Genomic DNA, 23,162 nt, shown 5'->3' with positions numbered 1-23,162 from the left:
TGCTGTATGTGCATAAAGTGTCATACCAGATTAGTCTGTGCTGTATGTGCATAGTGTCATACCAGATAAGTCTGTGATGTATGTTTATAAAGTGTCATACCAGATTAGTCTGTGCTGTATGTGCATAAAATGTCATCCCAGATTAGTATGTGCTGTATGCATGTGCATAAAGTGTCATACCAGATTAGTCTGTGCTGTATGTGCATAAAGTGTCATCCCAGATTAGTCTGTGCTGTATGCATGTGCATAAAGTGTCATCCCAGATAAGTCTGTGCTGTATGTGCATAAAGTGTCATCCCAGATTAGTCTGTGCTGTATGCATGTGCATAAAGTGTCATACCAGATTAGTCTGTGCTGTATGTATGTGCATAAAGTGTCATCCCAGATTAGTCTGTGCTGTATGCATGTGCATAAAGTGTCATACCAGATTAGTCTGTGCTGTATGCATGTGCATAAAGTGTCATCCCAGATTAGTTTGTGCTGTATGCATGTGCATAAAGTGTCATACCAGATTAGTCTGTGCTGTATGTGCATAAAGTGTCATCCCAGATTAGTCTGTGTTGTATGCATGTGCATAAAGTGTCATACCAGATTAGTCTGTGCTGTATGTATGTGCATAAAGTGTCATCCCAGATTAGTCTGTGCTGTATGCAAAGGCTTATTAGGGATGACACTTTCTACTTCTGTGGAATTTTTGTTTAAAAAGAAATCCCTTCTATACAAAAATCCAATCTACAAGGAAATTGTTGTCCCTGACCTGGAAGACACTTAATGCACATAATTGAAGCCCCATTTTCAAAGGGTACAGCTGATAAAGGATGTCTGATGTCAGTGATACTGAATAACATGCATCCATGGTAATACCCTTCGTGGTCATTACATTATTTCAAAGTCAATATGTATAATATTCATGACTTTACAATCATATGTATATATTTGTGGTATTTATATAACCTTATATACATGTACCTAATACCCAGGAAAATTTTGTTTACACGGGTTATGAATTTCTCATATGTCATCATTCATAAATGGTATCAGATAGATTAAATGGGACTTATTTACAGTTTGGTAAATTGGTGATTTTTAAAATAGTCATTCAGAACGTGGCGTCTCATCAGGATCCAAACTGTTTGCTATTCTGATAGTATTCTTTGAAAAAAAATCGAAGAAAATGCTAATTTTAAAAATTCAGCAGGAAACATTTTAGCAGACGACAAATTTCCCAGCATGCAAAGGGTTAACGAATAATCATCATTCAAAATCGGAAAAATAATAAAGTGTCTTAACGTTTTTCCTTGATAAAATTGAAAAAACGTTAAATACTAACATAGCGTTTGTAATTCACTGTTAAATACTAAAGCATGTGTGATGCAGTAGCAAGACCACTAGCTTTTGCTTCCAGAAGTCTCGTGTTCCGATCCCATGGACAGCAATATCTTTTGGTTTACGGAAGAAACCCCCTTCGGAAGAAACCCCCTTCCCGAAAAACGGCATAGCGGAACAAACCCCCTTTCATATTTTGCATACGTGGAATAAACCCCCTCGCTAGTTTTGCATATGCGGAATTAACCCCCATTCCATAGCAGAATTAACCCTCTTCCATAGCGGAACAAACCCCCTTTCATTAAGAAAGAATATGCACGTTTTTGTAAAGTATTTTGTAAATACACTAGTTATTCTTACGACACAGGAACAGTTACTCCGATCCTAATAAAAAGACAAATGCTTCGGTTATTGTAGGAAAATATGTACGTAATATCGTCGTCACGATCGGCGTGGGGCGCTAATTTGTCGTTGCTGCATTTTATTAGATTTGTCTTCAATGTTAAAAAATTCTTGCCTATTTTGGGTTATTGTAACATGTTTTTATCTATATAGTACAATTTAACACATATAAAACTCTTATAATCTCAGTTTAACGAATGCAAGTAAAATTCACACGACCATCTAAACATTGTCAAGTTGTTAACAAACTGCCGGTACACTTCTTTAATCAGCACAAAGCAGCTTGGAAATAAATTTAATTAAACAGACGAATTAACAACTTGTGAACTTACGACCGGTACACTCCTTTAATCAGTTTTTCACACCTTCTTTTAAAGTGATATTATGCGCGTTTTTGACTGTCGAATTAAGATTCACAGCTTGATTATTTAATGTGTATCATTAACAACTTGTGAACAAAAGGCCGCTACACTTCTTTCATCCGATTTTCGCACATTCATTCAAAGTGATTTTATGCGCTTTTTTCACTGTTGAATTGAGTTGAAGCTGAAGAGAAAAGAATTAACATGTCAATATACTGTCCCATAATGTCCCGAAATTATCCGTATAACAAAATTGTGTCTGTGTGTCGTATGAATGAATCTGCACTTAAAGTAAATTAAGATTCACGTCGTACATCGAGTCATTTCATCAATTGTCAGAACGAAAGTACGGTTTATATTCCAATGCATTATTTTATCTTTCCTGGATATTGTTTTGATATGTTGATGCTGCATTTACAAGTATTAGTATATATGAAGTGAAAACATCAAAGAATAAACAACGGTTGCGATACACACTCATAAAGTTTAAAACATAGCATATGCTGCTAGATGCGCATAACACTTTGATAATGGATTTTGGATACCACTTCGCAAGGGGGTTTATTCCGCCTGTCTAAAAACTTGAAGGGGGTTTGTTCGGTGTACGGAAGAAACCCCCTCCGGAAGAAACCCCCTTCGCTGAAAACGGCAGGGCGGAAGAAACCCCCATTCATAGTTTGCATACGCGGAAGAAACCCCCTTGCTAATTTTGCATAGGCGGAAGAAACCCCCTCGCTAGTTTTGCATAGGCGGGAGAAACCCCCTTCCATAGCTGAACAAACCCCCTTCCAGACGATTTAGTTACATTCAAACGCACCGTAATTGTTTACAGAAATTCACAGAAAGTTCCCGGGAGGCATGATTCAATTTTTTTTAAAGACGAATGCTTCGGTTATTGTAGGAAAATATGTACAAATATCTTCGTCACTATCGGCTCTGGGCGCTAATTTTGTGTTTTTGTTATTTTTATCAATCTAGTACAAGTTAAGGCATATAAAATGGTATAATCTCACTCAAACGAGTGCAAGACAAATTCACACGAGCATCTCATCATTAACAACTTGTGAACATACGGCCGGTACACCTCTTTACTCAGCACATAACAGTTTGGAAATAGATGTTCGCACCTCCATTTAATTATATAAAAGGTCCTTTATTGTAGATAATGATGAGAAGTTGTGTCATGATCGGCGCCTTTGCGGCTCGTGTGAAGTTATGTACAGTTTTTTTTAATTACATTAGCATTCGGCTATAATTGTGTGATTTTAGGGAATGATTTGATCTTTGTAAATAAATGTAAATATATGCCTGTTTATCATTAATAAAATGCGTGTCTTTTTTCAACAACAAATTGTTTATTGCTTTTTAATGTATGTTTGTTTGAGATCTTCGTAAATAAATGTAAATATATGGCTGTTTTATCATAAAATGTCCTTTTTTGCAACAACAATTTGTTTAATGTTTTCTAGTATATGCTTGCTTGATCTTTGTACATAAATGTTAATATATTTCATTCTATTTTTGTCTATTTTATCCTTCAATAATAATTATTTCCCCCATTCATACATTATTCGTCTTATTACCATCTTGATTAATTCTTCACAGCTTGTGAACAAACGGCCGGTACACTCCTTTAATCAGATTTTCGCACCTTCATTCAATTATCACGATAACGATGTTTGAGTTTGACAGATTGAATATTTAGTGTGTATCATTAACAACTTCATTAACAACTTGTGAACAAACGGCCGGTACATTTCTTTACTGTAAATCCGAAACACACTCCCGTAAGTTGGTGTTAACGCGTTTTTAATACGAAACACACTTCCGAATGTAAATGTTACCACAAAGTTGAAATATTTTTGCAGTGTAAATTTTATTTTGTGCTGACCCTTTTTCTCAATAAAAAGGGCGCGTAAATTATGCAGCATAGAAATCGTGGGTGTATTGAGCGTTGTAACAAGCACACAACTTGTCAGGGGATTGATGCATGTTAGGAGGGAATATTTCATCAAGTCTATAAATAGTCACCTATGCCGAAATTTTTTTGATACAAGAGAAAAAATGGCAAGGTTTGTGTTAAAGAAATTATTGAGAGCTTTTATCGTTAATATTTACCAGAAGTGCTGTAAAAATGTTATAAACGGGATTATCGGGAAATGAATATGAACTTGAAAAGTAGCAAGCATGCAGTAATAGAGTCGGGTTGAAACGGATGTATTGGGGAATCGTTCGAGTCGGGATTTTACTACCTCTGCGTGAAAGACTTACAACTTAGGAAGGGAGTTTATTCCGCCTCTCTGAAAACACGAAGGGGGTTTATTCCACCTGTCTGAAAACTCGAAGGGGGTTTGTTCCGCCTATGCAAAACTAGCGAGGGGGTTTCTTCCGCGTATGCAAAATGTGAAAGGGGGTTTCTTCCGCTATGCCGTTTTTAGGGAAGGGGGTTTCTTCCGAAGGGGGTTTATTCCGGTAATCGGTTTGTTCCGCTATGGCGTTTTTAGGGAAGGGGATTTCTTCTGCTATGGAAGGGGGTTTGTTCCGTGTATGCAAAATATGAAAGGGGGTTTGTTCCGCTATGCCGTTTTTAGGGAAGGGGGTTTCTACCGAAGGGGGTTTATTCCGGTATTCAACGTAATATTAGTTACACTGTTAGTAACTGAAGGTAACTGTACATGTAAAACGTTCAAAGCTTTTTTATTTAAAGTAAGCATTTTTATTCCATTTCTTTAATTTCATATGTAAATACAAACAATATATAGCTTGTACCACACGCGTAAATTTCAGTGTTTTTTTTACAATTTCTTTACTATTTTTTTCTTTGAACTCTATTTATTTTGCAAACATTTTGCTATCTGACACCATCCAGAAGTCTAAAATTACCTTACAATTAGATACATAAGTAACATATTGTGTTGTTGTTGCTGCTTTAGAAATATTAACCCATTAATTCCATTAATTAAAAAAAAGATGAAATTAAATACCTAAAAATAAATGTAAAAATAAGTAGGGGCTAATGTCCTAAGGGGCAAATGTCCTATGGGGCTAATCTCCAAAGGGGCTAATGTACTAGGGGCTTTTGTCCTAGAGGCTAATGTCCCAGAGGGCTAATGTCCTACACTCGTATGGGATATACACCCTCAGTAATTTCATACCATACAAGATCAAACCTCGAGTATGGTATGAAAGAACTGATGGTATATATCCCATACATCATCAGTTACTATCTTTGTAACGATTATATCTCAACCAACTACTCGATTACGCTGGGTGTATGGAAAATACACCATGGGCACGTAACTGCTCTAAGCCAATCGGATTAGGTCATTTTTGTAGTAGGTGAGTATATTCTTAATATAATTATAGTTTAAGACTATTCAAAATACAATAGAATTATTAATAAATAGATGATATTTGTTCATGTCAGTGTAAGATCGTTTGTTATTTCACGAGTGATCATAGAAAATATATTTTCACGAGTGGGGCAGCCATGATCTTACACTGACAGGAACAAATTTTCTGTTTCTTTTATGTCTCTTATTAAAGAAAATAACAAACAGCTGTTTCCCTTTCGCTGAAAAGTTGCCCTTTCTCCCTGGGCGTGCCTCAATCCGTTTCTAAACACAAAATGACGTCATAAGTGTGACGAAATGACGTCATTATACCAGCAAAATTCTCCAGTTAAACTCTTTTACAATGTAAATAAACGGTGAAAAAGCATAAAATAAAAAGAAAATTTGTTGGATTCGGTGGAAAATGTAATTTTCACCGGTGAAAACAACAATTTGTTTATTTTCACTGCTGTTATTTCACTCCCGAAATGTCATATTTCATCATTATGTCATAGTGTAACATTTACAGTTACAGTGTTTTTATAGTCGGTCGATCAAGGCTTAAGATCAATTTAACAAATCATCATTCCCCAGTACTAATCCCATTGTGATCAGCCTGTAACGCATGAGTGAACATACCATGACCACTATCCTTCATAACACTTTATGAAGTTGATGAATAAAGTGATCTCCATGTGTTACAGGTTAGTTTTACTTTTTATAATTAGTAATCATATCTTTCAGAAATGTTTATTAGATATGTTGTTATATTACCATATTACAACAAGCTTTAATTTGTTTATTACCAGTAATCATGTATAAATGTATGAATAGTTGCTATCTAGCTATGGATTATAAATAACAATATGAAACGTATAGATTTTATATATAAATAAATATATATATATATATATAACACTTTATGAAGTTGATGAATAAAGTGATCTCCATGTGTTACAGTTATCCTTGATTGCCCACATACAGAACCTATACAACAAGAAGAAAAACCCCCATGACATTTGGCGCCCAACGTGGGGCATGTGCAGGATTGATCAGGATAATGTGGATATCTATTGTTTACCAATAGATTACACGCATGTGTTGAGCTATTATAAGACACACACAGCATAGAATACACCTGACGTCACAGTAGTTTTCCGATTTCATTGGTCGACGTGTGGGCGAAACCAGGACATTTGTGACGCTAAAACTTGTGGACGATTCCTATTGGTTAATTTATCGCCAAAGTGAGACAGACCTCAAACTGTTGTTTACAAAACAAACAAAAACACGTGTTACACAAACTTGTTTTGGTACCCATTGGTAACAGCTGCAGCAACCGATACCTTCCCCAAGACGAATGAGTGATGCTTTGATGAAGGACCATCGCCGTCGTCGGAGGAAAGACGTGAACATTGTGTTTTGAAATTCCGGAATAACATTAGTGACAGTTGGGCATTGTGTTTTATATGCCTTGTGTTCTTGTGTTGTGATGTGTTATAAATATGGATAAGGATTAATATAATTTAACTTGGATTTAGGATTTATTAGCGGTAGGAGTTTTGTCTTTTATCAGATTATGTTATTATTTTTTTTGTACTAGATTTTACCTTGATGTATAAGAGGTAAACATGTGTGTTTACCTGTGACACGTGACTTAGTATTCCCCACTTATTGGCATGTCAACGTTACACAAGGTGCAAATTTGACATGTGAATCTCAACCACATCCTTTGTTGCCCTTCTAGACCCTTTTCAACCTATATTTCTATTTTGTTGGACTTTGTTTTTTTACTCGGGAGAAATTTTAAACGCTTACACCTGTCCTGTTTATTAACCCCTCGCTTTTCTCTACCTGTAATAAAAGCGATATCCGATAAGAAGTTATACAATTGACCGGATAGCACAGTCGGTAGAGCTATAGACTTGTAATCTAGAGATCGGTAGTTCGAGTCCTGTTGACGCCCAAAATATTTTTCTGGATTTTTTTTGTACATTTTGTTTTGTAATCTATTATTGTTCTTTTTGTAGACATCAGTATTTGTATTGATATTTTCTGCAAATTTTAAGTTTTGAGAGTATAAAATTTACGGTATTTACAATTTTTGTGTTCAAGTTTTGTTTGACTTGATATAGTTACTGCTGTATAATTACGCTTAGATCCTGGAATTTTAGAGTTGTTCTTTTGAAATAACTTATTTTGTGGCGAAGATTTATTTACAGAATAACTTGACTGTATTACTTTATCCGTTTTGGTAAAATCATCGGTTTTTGTTGAATAAGATATAAATGTGCTTATAAGTTGGTTAGAATGTATAAGCTATAAGAAATAACATTACTTAATGTGATAAGTGTGTTGATTACTTTGAGTTTTGATAATATAGCTGCTTAGATAAGAAAAACATATTATAAAATTGTTTCTACATACAATAGTCATACAAAATAAATAAAAGGGTTTAAAGTGTAGTGAACAACTGGACACATAACAACATTCGTGAAACAGGAGTGAAAATAAGTTATAGGAAGCGAAGTGAGAAAAGTACTTGGAAGTGTATATAAGTACTTAGAAGTGAATACTTTGAAGTGAAGAAAAATACTGAGAAGTTAATAAAAGGAAAGCATGTAGTTAGAAGTGAATACTTGAATACTTGAATGTGAAGTGAAAAAAATAAAAAAACTAAGTTCGTTAAAGTGAAGAAAGTGAGATAAACAAACGAAAGTGAAGAGAAGTTAACCAGTAGATTGAGAAGTGAAGAAAACTATTGACTTTTGGTAACTGTTATATTGTAGAAGAGATACTAAGTTAATAGTTGAAGTAGTGTTTAGTCGAAAGAGAGCTAACACGTGTTTGCAGATGTCTGAAAATAGGACTCTTAGAGTTGGAACAATGCAGAAGAGTCGAATTTCTTTAGCATCGAAAGAAGAGAGGAGGAGAAAAAGTGAAGAAAGAAAACAGATGAAAGAAAGAATGGAGAAAGAAATGCAATTGCTAGAACAACAAAGAATGTTACTCATGGAGAATAGAAATAGGGAAACTATCCAACAGAGCAACGAGATGTTAAACGACAGCGAAGAAGATGAATATGAAGGCGAATGTGTAGAAGAAGAGGAAAGTGTAGAGCAAGAGAAATTTGGGTACACTAAGTATATGTCCCAAGAACTCAAGGATATTGAAGCAGTGTTGTTACAAAAGCAGAAAGAAAGAAATAAGTTGTGTAGTGATGGAGACATTGATGAGATTATGAAATCAAATGAAAGGCAGCGGAGACGGTTCTTTAGTGAAAACGGTGTAACAAGAATGAGTACAGTACCAGATCTTGGATCATTTGAAAAATACCAGGATAATGAAATAGAAGAAACTGATTCAGTGTTAGTAGATACAAGTATAAAAGGTTACGCAGTAGGAGGTCGATTTTCATACGAACAGGACCCTAAACGTGAAGAAATGGAAAGAAAAAGAGACATTATGATGAAAATAAGGAATAAGGAAACAAAAGAAAAAGAAAAGATAACGTCAGAGAACATTCTTGAAAAATTAGGATTATTTGATGAAGATATTGAGAATAGTATAGCTGAAGAAATAAAAAAATGTGAGGAAGATACTGAAAAGGCGAAGAGACACCTTAGTAGCATGGTAAAGTTAAAGAAAGAAAGAAAGATATTTGAAAGACAAACACGAACACAAGATGAACGTGAAGGTGCAAACCCAAAATTACAAAAGTATGTGACATTCCCTGATACACCGGATAAGATAAAGAAAGTAATGAATGAAAGATATAGTAATATAAACGAAACAGGTTCAATATATGACAAGAAGTCAACCGAAATTAAAGACGAGAACCCGTTCCAGAATACAAGAAGAGAATTGTATCAGGATGAATTAAATGACAATGAAGAAAGTGAGAATAGGTCAGAGGAAAGAAACAAGGAAAATAAAAGACCACTTTACAGTGAACCTGCGTATTCTTCTGAGTACAGAGAAGCAATGCAGAAAATGAAAAATAGGTCAAGAGAGCTTGACGAAATAAAGAAAGGCCAGGAATTGGAACTAAGTAAAATGCTTGAACAAAAGAGACAATTTAAAATACAAAGACAGAAGAAACTTGAAGAGGAAGCAGAACTTCAGGAAAGCATTGAAGAATTAGAGCTGAAAGAAAAAGAAATTGAGTTGAATCAGTTAAAAGCGTCGAAATTGAAGATGGAAATGGAAGCAATTCGTAAAGATGATGAATGCGTGAAAAAGAACCTGAAAATCTTAAGATTGAGACGTTGCGAGCTGCTTGAAAGAATTCAGCTTAAAAAGACTTCACTTGAGACTGAAACCAAAGAAAAAGTAAAGAAACCGGAACCAAAGATTGAGAGTGGTATTTTGAAACAGGATCATGTTTTTGTTGGTAAACCTTTCGTTCCAGCATTCGACGGAAAGAACTTTGAAGATTGGAAGATAGAAGTCGAATGTCTACTAAAGTCAAAGATGTACCCTGAACCTTTACTTACGCAAGGTATTCGGGCATCCTTAAAAGGAAATACCAGACGAAGCTTACAGTCCTTGAATCCATCCGCAACTTCTGCTGAACTACTTGAAAAGTTGGAAGAGGTATACGGGAGTTTAAAAGAGTCGGATGCACTCATGCAGGATTTTTATAGCTCGAAGCAGAATCCGTCTGAGTCAGCTTCTGATTGGGGTGTTAGAGTAGAAAATCTATTCCAAAAATTGGTTCGAAAAGGAGAAATAGATACCAGCCAGCGAAACACAATACTGAAGAAAAAGTTCTGGAGAGGGTTGTATCGTGATAAGCTACGTGAAGCGATGCGTGTCTCTCATGAGTCTACAGATACATTTGAGATTCTAAGAAAGAAGACTAGAAAAGAAGAAGAAGAAATGGATAGTGATTCCAAGGTCGTATCTCAGAATGAAACAGAACATTCATCAAAGGTTCATCAGCCAATAAGAACAATTCAGAATACGAAAGAGTCAAAACTAGATACAGTACTCAACAGAATGGAAGCTCTAGAGAGAGAGATCCAAGAACTGAGACGTGATAAAAGCCAAGGAGTTAAAGACAGAGGGGGATTCTTTCGTGGAAGATCAAGGTTCAGAGGCGGACGAGGAGAATATAGAGGTCGGGGCAGAGATGGTCGAGATGAATCGCAGCGAAGAGAAAATAAAAGAGAGCCACTAAAAGAGAAATTGGACAAGCAGCAGCAAGAACTGACAAACCCAGAGAAATCAGATAAGAAAGAGCAGTTAAACGAGTAAATGTCGCTGTTGAAGGGCTAACGGACGACATTAAAGTGAAAAGCCCTAACGAAATTTACACCAGAATTATCGGATCAAGTAATGACAGTGAGATAGTTGTGGAAGGACTAAGAACTACGGGACTCGTTGATACGGGTTCAATGAAATCCACCATTTCACAGGAATTTTATGAAATGTTAGATCCGAAACCCGAGTTACGTTCACTAGAAGATTTTGACCTGGACATAAGAGTTGCTAGTGGAGAGAAATTGCCATATAGTGGCTATGTAGAGATAGACATTACAGTACCTTGCTTGACAGATAAAGTGTTCACGATACCTTCGTTGGTAGTCGGAGCTACATCGTACAACAAGAAAGTTCCCATTGTAGTTGGAACTAACGTGATTAGGCAAGCTCGTCTACACACAAGGGATGAAGACGAAATTCCTGAGGTATGGAACGACGCCTTCGCTTCGATACACGTTTCAAGTGTAGGAGTGGTAAAAACGACGAAACCGATTACCATTGAGCCATTTGACACCATCGTCGTCACAGGATTCGTGAGGCAGAACAGGAATTGTGGATCAGTTGTCACAGAAACGTCAGAAAAGGGGTACTCGAGCAGGATCTCTGTTTGTCCCAGAGTCGTGAAACTGAACGAAAAAACTGTGTCATCAAGAGTTCCTGTAAAATTATTCAACATGTCAGCTAAAATAGTGAAAATACCAGAGAAATCAATTATATGCGAATTACACGAAGTTGACGTTTTAAGAACAGTTCTAGCAAATGATCTTAATAATGATCTTCCATCCACATCTAAAATTCACGTTCACCAGCAAACAGCAAGTAATACAGATAAAAGTAAAGCTAAGTCAGAAACATTCAACCTAGACAACACTAATCTAACGAAAGACCAAAAGGATCAAGCACAGGAATTTTTGAAGAAGTGGAGCCACATCTTTTCGAAAAATGTATGTGACTTAGGATCCTGTAATTTGGCAAAACACAGGATCAAATTGGATACAGATGAACCATTTAAGGAACCCCATCGGCGAATTCCACCAGCCATTTTTCAAGAAGTCCGCGAACATCTTCAAGAGATGCTCGACGCAGGTGCCATAAGGAGAAGTCAGAGCCCATACTCTTCGAACGTCGTTATTGTACGTAAGAAAGATGGCTCCATTCGTTTCTGCGTCGATTACAGGAAACTGAACAAGAAGACCGTAAAGGACGCATACGCCCTTCCCCGTGTTAATGACACCTTACATCTTCTTGCTGGGTCTCAATACTTTTCAAAACTTGATCTTCGAAGTGGGTACTGGCAGATTGAAATCGATGAAGAAGACACCCAGAAGACAGCATTCACAGTAGGCAGACTCGGGTTTTATGAGTTTACCCGTATGCCATTTGGACTGTGTAAGCCTCCAGCCACGTTTCAGAGAGTCATGGAAAGGTGTATGGGAGAACTTAACTTGAGGGACTGCCTTATCTACTTGGATGACGTGGTCATATTCTCTAAGACGTTTGAGGAGCATCTCCAACGCTTAGATGCCGTCTTCACCAAGTTAGAAACCCATGATCTCAAGTTAAAAGCCTCTAAATGCGAATTCTTCCAATCAAGAATTACCTATCTCGGACACGTGGTATCTAACAACGGCATTGAGACAGATCCCGAGAAGATAAAGGCAGTGAAAGATTGGCCAGTTCCTAAGTCTGTGAAGGAAGTTCGTGCCTTTTTGGGATTTACGGGTTACTACCGCCGATTTATAAAAGGCTATGCCAGTATTGCCAGACCACTCAATGATCTCCTAGTAGGTTCCAGCACCAAGAAGAAAGGCAAGAACACACCGACTAAGACAAGGAAACCTCCGTTCGTATGGGAAGATAAGGAACAAACTGCATTTGATAAGTTGATCACAGCGCTTATAACTCCACCCGATGGCAAAGATAACCACCTCCTGGCGTATGCTGACTTCACTAAGCCGTTCAAGCTGCACACCGATGCTTGCGGTACTGGCTTAGGTGCAGTCTTGTACCAGGAACATGACGGAAAAGATAGAGTCGTAGCATACGCCAGTCTAAGTCTTAAACCATCGGAGCGGAACTACCCGGCTCATAAGCTTGAGTACCTGGCATTGAAGTGGGCTATCGTCGATAAGTTCCACGATTACCTCTATGGGAACACATTCGACGTAGTCACTGACAACAACCCGCTAGTCTATGTTTTAACAAGCGCCAAACTTGACGCCACAGGTCATCGCTGGATGGCTGCACTTGTGAATTACAATTGCCGAATACGTTACAGAAGCGGGAAACTCAACGCTGACGCTGACGGTCTTTCTTGAAAGTTCATGTTCCAAGAGGGTGAAGAACAAGTGCTGTGTTTTCCAGACATTCTGAAAGCAATCCAAGATAAAAGCGACGAGGAACCTATAGCTCCTATAGTATGCACTTTGGTGTTACAGGGACCAGACAGGCCGGATAGTACATCGCTGTTGAAGGAGGCAGAAACCATTCCAGAACCCTTCTTACAAAGTACTGCCCTTTCCCAACAAGATTGGATTGTTGCACAACAACAAGATACAGATATCGTCGCAACCATTGACTACTGTCTTGGCAAGGCACCTCTGGTTAATCCAAAGCAGCAGATGAGACGTTACTTCTCTCTAAAGAGTAAGCTTACCCTACAAGATGGTCTTCTGTTTCATCGAGGAGTAGTCAACGGCGACGTCTGTCAACAACTGGTTGTGCCTGTGAATCTCCGACACATCATTTTCCAAGCCTACCATAATGATCTTGGGCACCAAGGACGCGAAAGAACGTCTTCACTCATCAAGCGACGTTTCTTTTGGCCAGGGATCAACACCTACATTCGCAACAGCGTTCAAAACTGTGGAAGATGCATTCGTCGTAAGACAGCGCCGTCGAAAGCAGCCGAATTAGTGTCGATTTCATCGTCGTACCCTATGGAACTGGTGTGCATCGACTATCTGTCCTTGGAGAAATCAACTGGTGGTTACGAGAACGTCTTGGTCATAACAGACCATTTCACCCGCTATGCTCAGGCCATCCCAACCAGAAACCAAAAGGCAACAACAACAGCCAAAGCTTTATTTGAACATTTTTTTATTCACTATGGTTTTCCTGCACGCTTACACAGTGATCGTGGTCAAAATTTCGAATCTAAAGTTATAAGTAATTTATGCAAGATTACCGGCATCCAGAAAAGTCGCACCACCCCGTATCACCCGATGGGTAACGGAACCACAGAAAGGTTGAACCAGACGTTGCTTAACATGCTAGGCACTCTACCAGAATACAAGAAAAAGAGCTGGAAGGACCACGTGTCAACGATGACACATAGCTACAATGCTGCCGTTCACCAAAGCACCAATGTCTCGCCGTTCTACTTAATGTTCGGGAGACACCCTCGTTTAGCGATAGACGCTTTTCTCGGATTACCAGACATAAATGACTCCAAAAGTCACTCCGAGTATATAGAAAAACTGCGTGAAAGACTTCGCTTCGCATACAAACGGGCATCTGAAGAGGCCACAAAAAGCAGCCGACGCTACAAGTACTATTACGACCGTAACTTCCGGCACAACAACATTCATCCTGGCGACAAAGTCCTGGTGAGGAAAGTCGGTTTTAAGGAGAAACATAAACTTTCCGACATTTGGGAGGAAAACATTTACCACGTTAAATCTCAGCCCAATCCAGATGTTCCTGTATTCGAAGTTGAAGCTGAAGGTGTTGCAAAGGCCTGGCCGAAGTTACTACATAGAAACATGCTACTTCCTTTCATGTCCCTCCCTGTGGCTGTTGAAATCGATCAACCCTGGCTAGAGTCCTCAGATGATGAAATCTTGAGTGACAACTCTGAAGAGTGTGATGGCGATCAGGACCAGGATCCTGTTCAATCTGATCAGGAAGAAGATTTGTCTTCATCCGTTCCGCGGAGTCCTATCAGCGATAACAGTGACCCTCAACCTCAACCTCGTCGAGGAAGGAGAAAGAAGAAAGCACCCGATAGGTACGGATGGTGACTTCGCAGGATTTGAAGTAATACTACCTAACAGTGATTAGTGGTGAAATTTGGATTTGTGTCTGTAAGGTGGAGAAGTAACTGCTGAAGTTAGAGACTAAAGTTGAGAGTGAAAAGTGAAATACTGAAATTTTATTTTATGATATGAACTTGAAGTGTTTTAAATGAAATGAGTGTTTTAATCAGTTTGATCTGAAATATAGTGAATTGAAATTGTGTGCTTAAATTGTGTCACGAGTTCAATGTATTGTGATGAAATTGTTTGAGTGATATTTAGCAACTATTGAGTAACTTTAATTAGCATATTTAGTTGATACCTATTATTGCCTCAAAAGTTGGTGCATGTTGTTACTTATTTAAGATGACGATATGTTGTAAATGCTCCAAGCTTGATATATATTACAATGTAATTTCATTTGTAATGTTCTGTTTTGCAATGATTGATTTTGGTTTTGTTTTTACATGTGATACATTATGTAATTGTATGATACGTTGATAGAAACAAATATTAGATGCTATGATACTTAGATGATATAGCATTCTGTTGTTATTTCATAGGTTGTAATTAGAAATTACATAAACCATTATAAACGATGTTTCTATTCATTCTATTTAAATTAGAATGTGTTTTTGTATTGCCAGCTTTGATTGTTGCTTCAATTGTTTTTCTATATGGAACATAATGTCAAGTTTTCATAATGCAATAGGATTAAGTTGCTTTCATATTTTATTTGCATGAATCCATTTTGTGCATTTCCTATATTAGGAATTAGGAGGTATATTACTGTTGACACGACAGTAAATTGCATGCATTATACATGTATTTACAAGTACATTTCTAAGTGTGTGTGTGTGTTTTAATTAATAGTATTCTTAAAGTTGTTGCCAAAATATACATCACCTTTTATATTGAAATATCAACATGTATCATGTCTCATGATTATGAATTATGACCAAACAAAAACGTATTTTCAGTTTTTGTTGTTATAGTTGATTATTAGCAGTTTTGCATACTTAGTACTGCTTACTACAGCTTCTTTATAGAATGCTTTTATTGAAGTTATTTATTATGACTTCTGTAGAATATGAGATATTTTAAACTCTAATGTACAGCTTTCATGAAGCGGTTTATGTTACTATAGTGATGACGTTGTTGTGGTACTTAATTGAAACAATTAAGTAAATTGCTGGTACATTTGAAACAGTATTATATATTGTAGTACGTTGCTGTAAACTGTTTATCTAAGATGGGATTACTCAGTTGGTGTAGCCCTTACGCTATGTTCATTTGGTTTTAAAATAATGATTATTATATTTGCCTGATGTACATTGTAAATAATGAAATAATTTTTCATTAACATTATTAAAACACATAATTATATATTAAGAAAAAGTCAGGAGCCTTTTGTTTTAAAGCAGGGGAGTATGTCATAGTGTAACATTTACAGTTACAGTGTTTTTATAGTCGGTCGATCAAGGCTTAAGATCAATTTAACAAATCATCATTCCCCAGTACTAATCCCATTGTGATCAGCCTGTAACACATGAGTGAACATACCATGACCACTATCCTTCATAACACTTTATGAAGTTGATGAATAAAGTGATCTCCATGTGTTACAGGTTAGTTTTACTTTTTATAATTAGTAATCATATCTTTCAGAAATGTTTATTAGATATGTTGTTATATTACCATATTACAACAAGCTTTAATTTGTTTATTACCAGTAATCATGTATAAATGTATGAATAGTTGCTATCTAGCTATGGATTATAAATAACAATATGAAACGTATAGATTTTATATATAAATAAATATATATATATATATATATATATAACACTTTATGAAGTTGATGAATAAAGTGATCTCCATGTGTTACAGTTATCCTTGATTGCCCACATACAGAACCTATACAACAAGAAGAAAAACCCCCATGACAATTAGGTATAGAAAAAATGTATTAAATGACACTTACAAAAAGTGTATTCATAATCTGTGAACCAGTCCCTTTAAACACATACTGTAAGTGGGACAATAATGAGGTTTCATGTATAGTAAAAGTTAACTGAATTTTTCAAATAAGAATGTCATTCAATTATGTCACTGTGCACCTTTAATGAACAGACTCATATCAATACAGCAACACCTCTAATCTGATAATATGCAGAATGTCATTCTTTAAAGGGGCCTTTTCACAGATTTTGGCATATTTTGAAGTTTGTCATTATAAAATGCTTTATATTGATAAATGTAAACATTGGATCTTAAAAAGCTCCAGTAAAAATCAAGAATAAAATTTAAAAAAGGGAAAAAAAGTAGTCGGTACCAGGGCTCGAACCAGTGACCCCTGGAGTCCTGGAATTAGTCTGAAGTAAAAAAGCATAAGCCCTCTCGGCTATTCCGCCGGGTATACACAGTTTAAGTATTTTATACCTTATATAAGCAATCTTCTTGGTTTCGTAAATTTAAACAACAACAACAGAACTCTCCAAATTATTCAATCGTTTCGCGTTGCAACGCTTTATAATTTTTAGGTTTTCAAATCGTCAAAAGATACATATAATTGCTATATTAGACTATGGTAAATGTTCAGTAATAGTGTTTCCTCACAAATATCATAACTAAAATGAAAATTTGCGAATCTGAAACAAAAAATTTCAATTTTGTCAATTTACCAAATCGTGAAAAGATCCCTTTAACTTGTCAATAAAATGCCTTCATTGGTTTTCATTACACCATTGTTAACACCTAACCCCTGTATGACAGATGGTCAGGACCCCCCATGCCTGTATCATGACCTTATAGGTGCAAGGTTTCCACGGGTATCCATGCACATAACTGTGTGTGGCCATGCAGGGTGTCAACCCACCGCTCCCACTCAATTAGGTCTTCATGATCATTGACAAGTTGCTTGATTGATACATCTCAATTTTATTGCAGGAAAATTGCAGTGAATTGTCTGTGTGCACCAACTGTAATTGTTTGCCTTTGAAATAAAAGATACATTCACAGGTTTGCAGTACAATAAAACAAATAGCTGCAATAAATTCCCATGGTTTTAACCATTAGTTTGACTATTCAATTTTAGTGTTCAATTTCCCAGTTATGGTAGCTGATGCAGAGGGTGACACTTTTGAACTTTAATATGAGTAGTGTTCTGAAAAAACTGGGTATAATGCATGTGTGTAAAGTGTCGTCCCAGATTAGCCTGGGCAGTCCACACAGGCTAATCTGGGACGACACTTTCCGCTTTTAAGACATTTTTTGTTTCAATGAAGTCTCTTCTTAGCAAAAATCCAATTTAGGCGGAAAGTGTCGTCCAAGATTAGCCTGTTTGGACTGCACAGGCTAATCTGGGATGACACTTTATGCACATGCATTAAGCCCAGTTTTCCCAGAACGCAACTCATATCATAATTGAGTGTTAATATTCATCCTATCCTGCCCCTTACTTTGTCTTTGGAAGTAAATTACAAGTATTCCTTACTTTAAGCATCAAGCCTTCTGTATTCTAATGTTATCTTTAATATATGAATTTCAGTTGCATTCCACATAGGCTAATCAGGGATAACACTTTCCGTTTTCCTGAAATTTTCCTGTTTAAAGAAATTCTCTCCTAAACAAAAATCCAGTCTGTACGTAAATTTGTCCCTGATAAGCCTATGCCAACTGCACAGGCTAATCTGGGATGACACTACGCAAATGCATTAGTCAGTTTTCTCAGAACAAGGGTAATTTTATTGCCACATCTCCAGCAGACCATGTTCACATTCCTTTTTCAAGTTTTAACCTGCTTATCAACTCCATGGAACACAGCAGTGCAGAAGTTTGCTGAATTTCTCATTGACTGTTCTCAACACTTCAAAACAAACCAATAAATATCAATAATCATATGAGTCATGTTCTGAGAAAACTGGGCTTAATGCATGTGTGTAAAGTGTCATCCCAGATTAGCCTGTGCAGTCCGCACAGACTAATCAGGGACGACACTTTCTGCCTAAACTTGTTTTTTGGTAAGGAGGAACTTCCTTGGGACTTGAACTACCATAAAAGCGGTAAGTGTCGTCCCTGATTAGCCTGTGCAAACTGCACAGGCTAATCTGGGACGATACTTTACACACATGCATTATGCCCCGTTTTCTCAGAACGCGGCTCAAATACATCATACCGGAACATTCAAAACGAAATCTCAGCCCCCAACACCAAGTTTCATCAAGTTTCATAACGATTGGATGGACAAGAGATGTGGTTGTCAGAAACACAATGCCCCCTACTGCGTTGCTTTGATTTATTAATATATTTTTTTTTATATCCCTTTGAAAATATATCTTCCCTTGTAAAATGATCTGTACCTGCCAAATGATAAATAGAAAGCTTAAAGCTTGTTACTTCCCTTGAATTAGTTTTTTTGACCTTTGACCTTGAAAGATGACCTTTCACCACTCAAAATGTGCAGCTCCGTGAAATACACATGCATGCCAAATATCAAGTTGCTATCTTCAATATTGCAAAAGTTATGGCCAATGATAAAGTTTTTGGACGGACGTACTGACAGACAGTTCAAATGCTATAATATTATTATGTAGGTCTGTCACGATTCACCGGTGTATCGGTATATCGCTGTGCATGTCGTGAAAAAAATCGCACCGCGGTACGGCGTTGCCACACCGTTTTTTTTAATATTATTATATTAGCACAGATATAAATACATTACATAACTATTTTGATATAGATATTGTTTTGAAAAATGTAGAAGCGATTCAAAAGGGCTAAATAAATAATCCGTTAATATCCAGGTCAAGCAAGCGCTTCCACTTGTAGATGTTTAACTTTCACGTTTAAAATACGGCAATGTATGGGTCCGTACCTTTTTTGGAATTAGGGACAGATTTTCTTTGCAAATAAGTTCATAATTATCCAAAAGATGTTTATTCTATTTCTTATATTCTTTCTTTAGTATATCGATCGTTCAAAGCATGGCACCGAATCATGTTACCTTAAGATTCTGAATAAGTCGAGGAAGAGTCAGAACGCTACGGATTTTCAATACTGGGCCCGCTGACTCCGCATTTTAAACATGCCCTTGAAGCGTTCGATTTACACAGATCGTAGTCACAGCTATTGTAAACAACATGGCGGACATTTTAGAAAAAGACGCGAACAATAACAATAACAATGACTACTTCTATCAAGTTTATTACAGTTTCTTTTACAGTTTCTAGTCATACTATGATACCAGTGTTTTCTGATTATTGAGTTTAATTTGTAAAACTTGTTATTCTGCTGTTTTCTTCACAGATACATATTCTGTAAAATATCGCGGTACGTACCGCGATACAGTGTTGCCGTACCACGATATACCGCGGTACGCTCACGGCGTATCGTGACAGCCCTAGCTATATGCCATCCTAGCGGGGGCATAAAAATGTTGCTTAAAGAGTGCCTACATGCTGAAAATTAACAAAGAATGAAAAAGACACCTACATGGATGGCCTAGACTGACTACTCAAGCTCTTTAATAGCATTTTAAAGTAAAGAAAGTATGACAGTTAATCTATAAATAAGTATAATAGTGTAATTGATTTGTTTTATGAGCAAACATGCTAACCAATAATTAGGTAGCAATTACCAAGGCATTGCCAAGCTAATTGTCAATGGAAGAATTCACAAGCGGCTGCAATTATATCCTTCCCATTGAAGAGTTCCTAAAAAGACTCTTATAACTCCACATCAGGCCATGAGGACCATTGATTATGTAGAAACACCAGGTCAGGTCAAGTAGACCCGGATGCACTGAAGTAAACAGCTTCAGGACAAGTGCTCATGAATTGCTCGGTCACCTGTGTCACTATAGGTGCTGCTAAATACACCATTCCTTATGTCAAACATATCATATATATGAGACTAGGGGTACGGACATAAGCCCCTAGGACATCAGCCCTTGGACATAAGCCCCTAGGACATCAGCCCCTTGGACATAAGCCCCTAGGACATCAGCCCCTTGGACATAAGCCCCTAGGACATCAGCCCCTTGGACATAAGCCCCATAGGACATTATCCCCTTCAAAAAAGTGAACACTCGGACATTAGTCCTCAAGTGTTTTAAAACGTTCATAACTTTTTTTAAAGTAAGTACTTTTATTCCATTTGTTTAATTTCATATGTAAATACATACAATTATTAATATGTTGAAGTCTAAAACACATATTTTTTCAATATAATTTATAGCTTGTACCACACACGTAAGTTTTAGTGTTTTTTAACAATTTCTTTACTATTTTACTATTACTATTGTTGGTTTATTAATTAACTATGAAGTATTTTTTTACTTTGAAAGATGTTCATATTTTTGTTTCTTCTTTAACTACAAGATACAATGAAAATTGCATATTGAAAGTAAAACATGGTTTTATATACATATACTAAGTGCTCTGTTTGTTACTAAACATCTTATAATGTCATCTTGATATTTATATCATTTTCTACCTTTTAATTGCATTTAATTTAAAAAAAGATAAAATGAAATGCCTATAACATGAATTAAAAAATAGGTAGGAGCTAACGTCCTAAGGGGCTTTTGTCCTTAGGGGCAAATGTCCTAGGGGGCTAATGTCCTAGGGGACTTTTGTCCTAGGGGCTATTGTCCAAGGGGCTAATGTCCGAGAGGGCAAATGTCCTAGGGGCTCATGTCCTAGGGGCTTTTGTCCTAGGGGACTTTTGTCCTAAGGGGCTTTTGTCCGAGAGGGCTAATGTCCTAGGGTGCTAATGTCCTAGGGGGCTATGTCCTAGGGGGGCTATTGTCCTAGGGACTATTGTCCTAGAGGCTAATGTCCTAGGGGGCTTATGTCCTAGGGGGCTTTTGTCCTAGGTGCTAATGTCAGAGAGGGCTAATGTCCTAGGGGGCTAATGTCCTAGGGGGCTTTTGTCCTAGGGGCTTTTGTCATAGGGGCTATTGTCCTAGGGGGCTAATGTCCTAGGGGGCTTTTGTCCTAGGGGCTATTGTCCTAGGGGCTATTGTCCTAGGGCCTAATGTCCTAGGGGGCTTTTGTCCTAGGGGCTATTGTCCTAGGGGGCTATTGTCCTAGGGGCCTAATGTCCTAGGGGGCTAATGTCCTAGGGGGCTATTATCCTAGGGGGCTAATGTCCTAGGGGGCTAATGTCCTAGGGGGCTTTTGTCCTAGGGGCTATTGTCCTAAGGGCTAATGTCTGAGAGGGCTAATGTCCTAGGGGGCTAATGTCCTAGGGGGCTTTTGTCCTAGGGGCTAATGTCCTAGGGGCTAATGTCCGAGAGGGCTAATGTCCTAGGGGCTATTGTCCTAGGGAGTTAATGTACTAGGGGGCTAATGTCCTAGGGGGCTATTGTCCTAGGGGCTATTGTCCTAGGGGGCTAAAGTCCTAGTGGGCTAATGTCCTAGGGGGCTAATGTCCTAGAGGGCAATTGTCCTAGGGGATATTGTCATATGGGGCTAATGTCCGAGAGGGCTAATGTCCTACACTCATGAGACTAACACTGGGAAAATTGGACTTAATCCATGTGTGTAGTGTCTTCTAAATTAGCCTGTGAAGTCCGCACATTCTAATCAGGCACGACACCACCGCTTTTATGAATTTTTCATGCATAGACTGCACAGGCTAATCTGGACGACACTATATGCACATGCATTTAACCCCATATATACAGTGCGTGGCTTATATATAGATGCAGTTTTGGTTATTATTTAAGAGATAAAATTTATTGAATGCAAGAAATTATTTACAATATTTTTTCACTTATCAAATGGAATACAAAGACATTTCATGACCTTTAAACAATTAATATGATTCTTGCATTCCACGTGACATTTTTTTTATATGTCATTTTGGTAACATGTAATTTTGTTATGATGATTGATCATGCTTAGTTGTGCTAAGGCCAGCATTTTTTTATTATTTGTTTTACGGGAGCGCCCGACCCTATTTTTCGACAAATTCAAATAAAAATAAAAGTCACTTTCGTTTTTTTTATTTACATTTCACCCGCCGACCTGGTATTTTATCCAAAACTAGATAAAAAATAATGCACAGATTGCCGAAAGTGTTGTTCATAATTTGTTTATAATACGGGTTGTTTTGTTGTGCCAAGTCAACTTGTAAATCGTCAGCGATTTTCATTGGCTATTGCAGCCAATACCACAGGCTATTAGCCAATCGGTGAGTATTTAACATATGATTTTCATATTGCATTTCCGAAATGGTGGACAATAACAACAAAGAGACAGATGTAGCATATATTTTAAAATCAAATTAATTAAAAATGGAGCAGAAACAATTTCAATTAGAAAAGTAAATCTTCAGAACACCATTGTTGACATCATGCCCATATTATGTGATACAAAATTAAAAATAATTAGAGTTTTTGCAGATGATGCAGAGTTGCCACCATCGATAACTTTCGGTGTGTTAAAAAGTTT

At 37.1% G+C, this 23,162-nt stretch overlaps 1 protein-coding gene across 1 annotated transcript; it reads left to right on the top strand.

The window, feature by feature from the left end:
- The first annotated feature begins 8,308 nt into the window (after window positions 1-8,308).
- Window positions 8,309-10,681, top strand: LOC127860899 (trichohyalin-like). The gene has a single exon (XM_052399205.1). The coding sequence runs from the start codon at window positions 8,309-8,311 to the stop codon at window positions 10,679-10,681; it is 2,373 nt and encodes a 790-aa protein (XP_052255165.1).
- Window positions 10,682-23,162: the final 12,481 nt, after the last annotated feature.

The sequence above is a fragment of the Dreissena polymorpha genome, chromosome 15 (assembly GCF_020536995.1).
Source record: "Dreissena polymorpha isolate Duluth1 chromosome 15, UMN_Dpol_1.0, whole genome shotgun sequence".
Classification (NCBI taxonomy): domain Eukaryota; kingdom Metazoa; phylum Mollusca; class Bivalvia; order Myida; family Dreissenidae; genus Dreissena; species Dreissena polymorpha.
This window is presented reverse-complemented; position numbering and strand designations above follow the sequence as displayed.

Excerpts from the sequence above, each read along its gene's own strand:
- LOC127860899 (XM_052399205.1), top strand. The coding sequence starts at position 8,309 with ATGCAGAAGAGTCGAATTTCTTTAGCATCGAAAGAAGAGAGGAGGAGA.